This window comes from Crocodylus siamensis, chromosome 8 (genome assembly GCF_052110815.1).
Source record: "Crocodylus siamensis isolate JL-2025a chromosome 8, ASM5211081v1, whole genome shotgun sequence".
Lineage (NCBI taxonomy): Eukaryota > Metazoa > Chordata > Crocodylia > Crocodylidae > Crocodylus > Crocodylus siamensis.
The window spans coordinates 129583-140044 of NC_143402.1; the positions used below are offsets into that span (position 1 = coordinate 129583).

General features: G+C 49.7%; 1 protein-coding gene across 3 annotated transcripts in view; it reads right to left on the reverse strand.

Moving 5' to 3' along the window:
* The window catches only part of TAF1 (TATA-box binding protein associated factor 1), a 60932-nt gene that overhangs the window by 43960 nt on the left and 6510 nt on the right, over positions 1-10462 (reverse strand). For all 3 annotated transcript variants that reach the window (XM_090061725.1, XM_090061724.1, XM_090061726.1), the window contains exons 6-10: positions 8643-8861; positions 8050-8271; positions 7570-7771; positions 4906-5022; positions 948-1115 (exon numbers count right to left, since the gene is read on the reverse strand). In XM_090061725.1, the coding sequence (XP_089917851.1) occupies positions 948-1115; positions 4906-5022; positions 7570-7771; positions 8050-8271; positions 8643-8861 (928 nt within the window). The remainder of the gene's footprint in view (positions 1-947; positions 1116-4905; positions 5023-7569; positions 7772-8049; positions 8272-8642; positions 8862-10462) is intronic.

Genomic DNA, 10462 nt, shown 5'->3' on the forward strand with positions numbered 1-10462 from the left:
ATTCATAAAAACTGCCATGAGTAAGAGCTATCCTCCCAATCCAACAGGCATTAGCCATTGGATCAGGAGGGCAGAGGATCGGTTCCAATTTGGAGCCAATCCATGGAGACAGGCTGCATCTTCCCCAGGCTCCACACTCTCTGGATGGGAAGGGGTAGAAGGCAGAAGAGAGAGGCTGTTCTAGGGTTCTCTCAGCCCTGTTGGATAAGGGAGGGGGCAGGTTAACTGGACACCCCCTCCAAGCTGAGGGGCTCCAATGCACTGCCCTCCCACCATTCCAGTGGAGCTGAGAAACCCCCGGAAGGGACTTCCCTCCCCTGCCTTCTCACCCTCCCATCCAGAGACAGCTGCTGGAGTGAGCAGACAGAAATTAACTAAGTCATTCCACTTAGGAGTAGCTTCATTCAAATCCTCATACAATGAGAGTTAATTTGTCCTGCAATCAGAGGGCTCTGCAACCATTCTTCTGTCTGGGTACAGCAATTTCAAGGGGCCAATCATGCGACAAATGTAATTTCTGCCTCAGCCTTTCATTTATTAAATGTGCTTTGGTTTGCTTTTGCTTTCAACTCATGGTTCAAATGTGGCATTAGAAGCGCACATACCACAGTTATCAGGGCTATCAATTACAGTTTTCAGTTATCTCTTGACAGCTCTGGAATCATTTGTGAAAAGTCTTCAGAAATCTTTAAACAGGAGACAAGTCTACCCCCAAAATAATGCTAAAAAGTCCCTGAAGTACAACTATAGTCCCATGCTTCCACTTTCATCCCTCTAGAACAAGCCCAAGGTATTCTACACCACCCATGTTCCCATTAGCATCCGCCACCCACCAACACGTAGTCTTCATTCCTTACTCATCCTAGCTGACCTGAAGATAGATACACAAGGGTGAAACAAGGAAAAGCGAGATAAACAGACACAATGGGCTAATGCCATAAACGTACCCAGGATGATGTTCTCATCATTCGGATCAAGCGTCAATACTGGAGGATCCAAGCATGTTTCCATTGCCTGATCATCCCAAATGATATTGTCTTCCCAGCGGCCATATACCAACTCCTCATTATCAATAGGGAAAATGGAGTACCAGGGTTTATCTTCATCTAGAGTAACTGCAAAGACAGCGAGATGAGATTTTTGAGGGCTCTGCACTCTACAGCAAGGATCCTTGTAGATTCCCAACTCAGTACCCCTGCCCCACATCAGTTCTCTCTGATCATCCCTCCTTTGAGGCTCTTGGGTTTGGGCCTCCCAACGGCAAAGCAAACCAAACAGAACTTTGCACTATAGTCAGCACAAGCACACCTGAAAAAAAATATTCCTGAAGAGCTCCCAGGGGCTTTGCTTGATGAGGCCAAAGGCGATTCTCTAAGAGAAATGGGTTTTGTGCTCTGAGAGCAAGCTTTTTGTAAAGAGAAACCCTGCCTTACCAACCCACTGGAGTTCTTTGGGGGTGTCAACAAGCACATGGACAAGGGGGATCCAGGTGACAGAATATTATTTGGACTTTCAAAAAAACATTCGACAAGACCCCTCAAAGGCTTTAAAAAAAACCGAAAAAAAAACCCTGTGATACCATGGGATTGGAGGGAAGATTCTTTCATGAACTGCAAGCTAATTAAATGGTAGTAAGCAAAGGATAGGGCACTTCAGTGACATTTCAGGATGCAAGGAAGTCAAAAGTGGGGTCCCACTGGGATTTGTGCTGGCCTCAATTTTGTTCAACATTTTCATCAATGACCTTGAAATGGGGGAGTACACTGTTCTCTCCAAGTTTGTAGACAATGCCTAATTATTCTGGGCAGTCAAGCCCCAAGCGGATGGAGAAGAGCCACAGAAAGGTCTCACCAAGCTAAGCAAGTGGGCAAAAAAGTGGCAGATGAACTTCAGTGCTGACAAGTGCAAGGTAACGCACCTGGGGAAAATCAACACTTCAACTCAATATACACAGTGCTGGGTTCTGAACTAGCTGTTATGACTCAGAAAGGAAACCTTGCAGTCACTGCGTACAGCTCTATAAAAACATCAGCTCAGTGTGTAGCAGCAACCAAAAAAAAGCCAATAACATGTTGGGCATCATTAAGGGAATAGAAAGCAAAACAGAGAACATCCCCCATGCCATTGCACCAGTCCATAAATGCACCCACATCTTGGCTACATTGTGCTCTGGGCCCATCTTAAACAGGATATAGAATTAGAAAAGATAGAGAAGGGCTGCCAAAATGATTGGGGCATGGAGCAGTGGCCATACCAGGAAAAGGTAAAAAACCTAGGACTCTTCAGTTTGGAAAGGAGAAGGCTGAGGGGGATATAACAGAAGTGAAATCATGAAGTCTGTGAACCCAAGTAGTTAGTTTTAAACTTGCCACAAGGGAAAACACCTTTTACACAACATGTCATTAGCTCATGGAATTCACTGCCAGTGAGTGGTAGAAGCAGATAGCACAGCCAGGTTCAAAGAGGGACTGGATAAATCGCTGGATGAATTCTCTGGTACCTCTGAACCAATAATGGTGGTTATCGGGGGGTACGGGGGGTTTGAATAGGCCAGTGGTTCCCAACCCACTGGACTATGGCCCAGTACCAGTCTGCAGGAGAGAAATGACCGTGGATCGGCAAACCACGGACTGGAAATGACCGTCATACTGAGGACTGGCAGCCAACCCTTTCTTATACTGAGTATATTGAGTATAAAAAAGGGTTGGCTGCCTGCCCACAGTATGCTGGTCACTGCTGGTCTGCAGTTTGCCAGTCTGCCGTGACTTCCGGTCCGCAGTTTGCCAAGCCACAACGTAGAAAGGTTGGGAGCCCCTGGATCACCCTAGATCAGGGACAGGCAATTATTTTGGCTGGATGGCTGCATAACGAGTTTTAGCAAGCTGTCAAGGGCCACGACGGTAGGCCCCCCCACCCCCAACAGGTGCCCTGCCCCCAGGTCACCATCTTGGGACCGAAGTCCCACCCTCTAAACCCTGCCCTCTGCCAGCAGAAGTCCCTCCCCTTGCCCCAGAAATACTTCTTTTGGGAAGGGGGTTTGCCATCTTGAAATCGAAAAAAACCCAAATTAGATACAAAAAAATAAAAAATCCACAATAACGTATTTTAATTTTATTTAAAAAAAATATTTTTGACCTGATTTGTGTGCGTTTGCATTGTGTATATGGAAGTGACTGCATACCAGCTCAAAATGAAGTCTTACACTTGTATATTGCATGGGATGTGGAGGTGGTGGTGTATGGGGTTTGTGGGCGACACCTGCGGGCGTGAGTGTGGTTGTGTATGTATGTGGTGAAGGGTGGGTGGGTGGGTATGGGGCTTGTGGGGTGCGCGCAGGCAGCAGTGAGCGGGGCTCACTCCAAAGGCACATAGGTATACGGGAGGGGTTCATGTGTGGAGGGTGCGGGTGGATGCAGTATGTGTGTGGCGGGTGGGGGGAGGAGGGTTTGTGGGTATGGTAGGATATACATAGAAGCCCACTGCACTGGCCCCCACCCCACAACAGCCTGGAGCCAACGTGCCCTGTGGCACCTCCCTGCCACTGCCAAGAGCACACAGCCCCAGCCCCACCGCAGCCTGCTCTTCTGGCAAGAGCAAAATCATCCAGATGTGTGCACAGTCCCAACCTGGGCCACCTCGTGCCTGCTCTGCAACAACCAGCTGTGGCAGGTCCTGCCACTGTATGGGCACACAGAGGGGCTGGGGCAGCTCCGCAGCTGGACTGCCTTTCTAGGCAGCAGCAGCTGCTGGCCCTAGCCCCATGGTACTGGCGGAGATACAGGCAGAGCTCCAACCCGCCCTGCACTTGCTGCAGACTCACCTGCTCGTTATGAACAGCTACAGAAACAGCAGCACCAGTGGGGCACAAGTGTGCTCAGCACTGGCGCCGTGGGGGGAAACCCTCCCCGCCCCCAACTGCTGCCCAGCACTTCCTGCAGCAGCCACCTGGAGCCTGGTTGCTTCAGGAAGTGCTGGCCAGCGGTGAGGCGAAGGGTCCACTTGCCCTCGTGCCAAGCACACTTCTGCCCCACCAGTGCTGCCACTGCTGCACCTGTTCAGTGTGAGCAAGCAAATCCACAGCAGACACAAGGTGGATCGGGGCTGTGCGTGGGTCCCTGCCAGTACCACAAGGCTGCAGCCAGCAGCAGCAGCAGCTGGAAGGAGCTGCTGCCACCTGGGCTGCCTAGACACAGCTGCCTAGAAAGGGGGAGGCAGAACACATCATGGCAGTATGGTGCCTGGGCCAGGCGGGACCAAAGGACCTGTCGCAGGCCGGACAAAGCCCCTTCATAGGCCAGATCTGGCCCACAGGCCATATTTTGCCCACCCCTGCTCTAGTTCCGTGGTGCTCAACCCGTGGCCCACAGGCCAGATCTGGCACACGTCTCACCGCAGTCTGAAAATTTGGCGGCAGGGTAGCAGTGATAGCTAATTGCAACACCCTGCTGCCAAATTTCTGAACCTGTGGGGAGTCCCACAGGACAGATAACATAGCCCTGCACACTAGACAGGGCACACAGTGCCAATCTGGGTGGTGTGAAACCAACTGGGGCCTGGACAGAGACATCATGAGTCCTAATCTGGTCTGTGTGCTGGCTCTGTACCATTCATCTGCCTGCAAGGCATAAAAGGTTGAGCAGCAGTGCTCTACAGACATCCAGCTCAGTGCTCTCCCTCTAAACCTAGTCCTGCCACAGCTGCAAACAGGATACTGGACAACATGCACCACTGGTATGACCCAGTCTGGTACTTATGTTCTTCCACAGAGAGAGGCTCTGCACAGGATTTGGAAGTCAGCAGGACACAGCTCTGACCCACAGGTCAGGATCACTGCAGGACCCTCCCACCCTTGACACGGAGCCCAGTCTCTCATACCCTGCCACTGACAGACCCAAGCCCTGTTACCTTGTTGCTCAGGGGGCTGCTTCTCTTTGCTCTTTGCGATGCCCAGAACCCCTGCAATGCTGGGTTTCTGTGAAAGTGGAATGGGTGGATTGAGCAAAGAGCCACTACGGTTCAGGCCTGTAGAAGAGAACACACAACATTAAGGCATTTCTGCCACCTGCTAAACCACAATTCAAAGCTCAGTGGAGAACAACTCCCAGCATCTGCCCTGGGGGAACCTTAGCATTATGACTGCAATCCCAAAAAACATTATACTGCAGCAAAATGGCTGCTGCTAGCTGGAAGCTCTGCAGTGCTGAAAGGAATGAAATACTGTACTCTTTCCACTCCAAGCCAAGCAGCCTTTAATTCAGAGAGGGGATATCAGTACCAGACAGGGTGCAACTTGACTGTTATTTTGATAAGCTCAGTTCAAAAAACCCACTTAATGTGCAAAGTTGACTAAGAAAGCAAACAAAATCATTATATTGCAACATACTGGACCATTCTATAATGAAGTGTTCTTACAAGTCAGGATAAGTCATGTGTTCAATTTTGGGCACCCTATCTCAAGAGAGAGCAGAAACTGAAGCAGTTTTCCCAGCTGCCACCTCCTCAGTCTGAGTGGAGTCAGATTCTTCATCTCACACTGCAGCTTCACCAGGCAGCAGGTTTAAAACAAAAAAGGAAGTATTTTTTACACCAGGGATCACCCATCTGCAGCACACGTGCCAGACACTGCCTGTGGCTGATTGGGGAGGGGACAGGCAACACAGAAGCAGATGTGGCAGGAAACAGAAAGCAAAGCAGCAAATGGGGCAGGGAGCACAGGGCAAGAAGCAGAGCAAATCGGGCAGAAAAAGGAAAGCAGAGTGGCGCTTGGGGAGGGTGCGCGGTGGCACCCCTGCCAAAAAGGTTGGCCCCCAATGTTTTACACAGTGCACAATTAACTTATGGGACTAACTGCCACAGGACAGTGTGGAGGCCAATAGCAGAACCGGGTTGACAAAGGGATTAGAAATTGATTTCTGAAGGACAGGCCCATATTAAACACAAGTAATCCCACACTCAAGACACCCCTAAAACTAGGGCTTCTGGTAACAGGGAGGGTAGGACAGGGATCATCCTGCTGTACAAATAAGCCACATCTTATACCCTTCCTCTAAAACACCTGCTACTTGCCAGTGAAGCTGATCAAACCCTGGGCTTGATGGACTTTGGCCTGACACAGTATAGCAGGTCTTATATCCTGCCTGTCCCTTGTGCAGAGTATGCAATTCCTCACCCACCAGCCACCCTGTCCTGCCAGCATGCATGTCACATTTCTCCACAACCCAATTCAGTCACTGCTCAAACATTGCTGACAAGAGCACTGACAGTCTGCAGTAAGTTACCTGTATGTGAAAAATACAAGGTCACGGCTAAGATACAGTGGCAGAAGCTAAAAGCACTTCTCCTCCCTTCAGTCAAATGTCACATGAAGTTCTGGTCTGAAACGCTTGTTCCCATACCAGATCAGGAAAAGAGCTCTAGAAGGTGCTGGCCTGCCTTTTCTTTCCGGGGAGCATGGATGGTTCTTCTGCCTCTCTACTATGCCACAGCTCCATCTACACCCTCCTTTTGAATTCCCTCCCCCATAAAGCCTCATGCTCCCTGCAGCACTGATGTCTGATGTACAGGAGCAAACTGGGAGTGTTAGAAGCTCAAGACACAAGAGTACAAGGGTGCTACTGCTGGGAGCATTGGCAGCCCTTTAGCTATCAACAGTCACACACTTACCAACCACCCAGGCTTCCTTCTACCGCCAGGGCCTTGATGACCTGCTACCCTCCCACTATAGAACAGTTCATCCTTCCTGTCCCAGTCAGCCTTCACAGCTCTGCATGGCACTACAGCCTGGTGAAGCAGTCAGCTAGGACTCCATCACTGCTAGGGGGAGCAGTCTGCACAACACAGCAAAAGCCTGCTCCCAATTTCTGACGCTCCCCAAACACAGCCTCACTTCTCCTTGCACACCAACATCTCTGCCCATCTTCCCTTGTCTCACAGACCCCTGAATTCTTCTCTCGTCTCGTGCTACCTCATTTGCTTTCATGATTGCCCACAGTGACAAAAGAATACAGTTGGGTGTGCTCAGGAAGCAGGCTAGCACCAACATATAAAAATGGAAAATCTGGCATCATCTGAGACCCACTGACATGTCTCTGCAAAGGTGAAACAAACCATCATGAATAATAACAATTCTGCATTTTCAGTTTAAATGTAAAAAGGGCCCTACCTCTGACAGAAATTTGGGAGACATTGTTTCAAAAGCAATGCAAGAGCCTCCTCTTTAAAAAGTCTTCTGGTTGGAGAATTGATATAGAAAATACACCTGGTCCCCAAGGGACAGACAGCTATTTACTTGTGTGGCAGAAGGATCTTGGAACTCCCATAAATTCAAACAGAATGGAGTCACCAGTATAGCATCAGGGTGGTGCTGAGCGAGACGGGCACCCCACTCACTCTGATTACAGAAGAGGAGGCGGCAGATGCTTAGCTGGGCTGGCATGTGCTCTTTTCTAACAGCAAAAGTATAGCTTCTTTACAAGAAGACTAACAAGAGGCCTGGGCCTCAGCATCCCACCCTGCACTCTGCCTCACTGGATTGCAGCAGTGAGAAGGTGGGAGGTCACTACCACACACCTTGCTGGGCATTGTAGGCAGTGGCATTCCTGGTCATGCTGGATGGCAGCCAGCCTGCCAGGCTTGCTCGCTGTGTCTTAGTCCCTTTGTGCTTGACGTCCTCCCCGTTCCAGATCACATCATCCTCCCACTGCAGCTGTGTCACCATGAGGAAGTGCTCATCAGCCAGTAGGTCATCCTTCTCCAGCATCAACCCTGCATCCTGCAGATGAAAAACGTTCCAGGACTAAAAGAAAGAATTTAAAACTCCCCATTTCCTCCACTGTATGATCCCTTCACCCCCACCCCACTCTACAGTGCACCCTGCTCCCCACTACCCTTCCTCCACTAAGTTGTCTCCCAGCCTTAGTCATCCATCCACTGAAGCTTCTTCTCTTCGCTGCCACGCTCCACAACACCTTCACCCCATGCCTTTTCCAACATGACTGACCGCCACCATTTGCCAGCCAGCCCCTCATCCCAAGCATGTGCACCTCTCACCTGCTCACCACCCTGTCCTTTAGTCTCCTGGTCCTTCTTTCTGTCTTTTAGTTTGAAACCATAGTCAAACCCGCTGCCGTCCTCTGGGATCCCCAACATGTCATACCAGAGCTGGGCAGGCCCATAACGCCATTCAGCCACCTTGGGCTTCGTATCAGTCACTTTGTCTATATCGCCCGTTGACTGGGAAAACTTGGACTCCACAGGTGCCATCATAGTGATCTAGAGCAGCATGAGAAAAGGGAATCCATCGGCCACTGTTGCCAGAGCTGGTAACAAGAGGCAGTTCTTGCAAGTTTTCTGTCTTTTTCTCCATGAAGCGTTTCCTACAGAAACCTTTTCAACCTTAAGTGCTGCCGTAGAGAATGCCAGGATAAGGCCACTAACAATTCAGGGAATCCCCACGGCTATACCATAAAAGGCAAAATACTGCCTCTTGCCTAACAGAATGAACACAGGGCCTCTGCAAAATAGAAAATGGAAGCCAAGCCAGCTTTCACCCAAATGCTCTTGGGATGGGGCAGGGGGTCACCTATGGGGTGAAGAGTGCTCCATTTGCTAGTCAGGCCCTTCCTAGATTTCAGACTCCCCACCTCATCATCTGAAAGGCACTGCTCAGGAGGAGGAGGAGGAGCAAACTCATATTCCCAGGGTGACCTTCCTTCTGCTCCTGCCTCAGCCGTGGCTTCACCCTCCTGGATCTGCACTTCTTGAGTTAGCTCCCGGTGCTTCTTCTTGCGTTTCCGGCGAGCACTACGCCAAACAGATGGAACATTCTTCCCAGGGCCAAAGAGGCGAAGGAAACGCAGCACCTAGGAAAACAGAAGGGTCACAGGAGTAAGCCACAAGCCACTAACAATGTGAGCAGGAGTTATTTATGCACTGGGGCAGCATGGTTGAGTGCAGGACCTTAGTGTGACTTTTCTCTTGAATCTAGTGTGACTTGGCTATATCTTAATTTAATCCTCAAAAAGATTTCACTCTACGAATCCAATACCTGCAAACCATCAACAGAAGAAAAACACGGCTATTTTGACAGAGCAAGGGCCCACCAACAACTGGAAAAGGTTGTCTTCATTCCGAGCATTCCGAGCAACCTCTTACTAGAAAGGCACCAACCAACTGGAGGGATTTAGAAGGATGGAAGAAACAACAGACATGGGAACTCTACAGCTTATATGGTACACAGTCAAAACCATTCTAAGCAACTACTAGGAGGGGACAGTAATATCAGACATACCAGAATCCAGAAATATTTAAAGCGAGTAAAAACCAAAGAAGTTGCTGAATTATTTAAGAATGATGTTTTCTGCACTTTAAGTAAAGTTTTAAAATCTAGCCGTAATCAGGGAACGATGGAATTCATGTTCTCCATTCTACTTTAACTTTGCTCCTTTTTGCACAGACGTTATGTGACCGTTCACCTAGATTTCATAGCCATTAGGGCTAGAAGGGACCTCGGGAGACCATCGAGTCCAGCCCCCTACCCCCGGGGCAGGAAGTCACCTGGGGTCAAAGGATCCCACCAAGATAAACATCCAAATGTCTCTTAAAGGAGTCCAGAGTAGGTGCTTGCACCACCTCTGGAGGCTGTCTGTTCCAGGCTTTGGGTGCTCAGACAGTACAGAAGTTCTTCCTTATGTCCAGCCTGAAACGGTCTTGGAAGAGTTTGTGACCATTTGACCTTGTCATCCCTTGGGGTGCTCCGGTGAACAGGCATTCCCCCAGAACCTGATGTACACCCCTTACATACTTGTAGGCAGCCACCAGGTCCCCTCTGAGCCTGCACTTTTCCAGGCTGAAGAGTCCCATGGCTCTCAGCTTCTCATCATAAGCCTGTTTTCCTGCCCTCTGATCATGCGCATGGCTCCTCTGGACTCTCTCAAGCTTCTCCACACCCTTTTAAAATTGTGGAGCCCAGAATTACCTGCAGTACTCCAGCTGCAGCCTCACCAAGGCCAAGTACAGTGGGAAGATGACATCCTGGGATTTGCTTGGGAAGCATCTATGGATGCAAGCCAGAGCTTTGCTCGCTTTACCAGCTGCAGTATCACATTGGCAGCTCGTATTCATCTTGTGGTCAATCATGACCCCCAAGGCCCTGACAATGGCAAAATTGTAAACAACTGAAAAAGGAGTAATCGATGGAAGAATCTGGCAACCTTTGTTACAGCTTCAGCCATTATTGACCACCACTGTTAACACACACAGAATCATAGAAAATGAGGGTTAGAAGGGACCTCAGGAAGTCACATCTAGTCCAATCCCCTCTGCTCAAAGCAGGACCAGCCCCAGTTACATCATCCCAGCCAGGGCTTGGTTGAGCCAGACCTTAAAAGCCTCCAAGGATAGAGATTTCAACACCTCTCTAGGTAACTTGTTTCAGTGCTTCACCACTCCCACCCCTACCCCC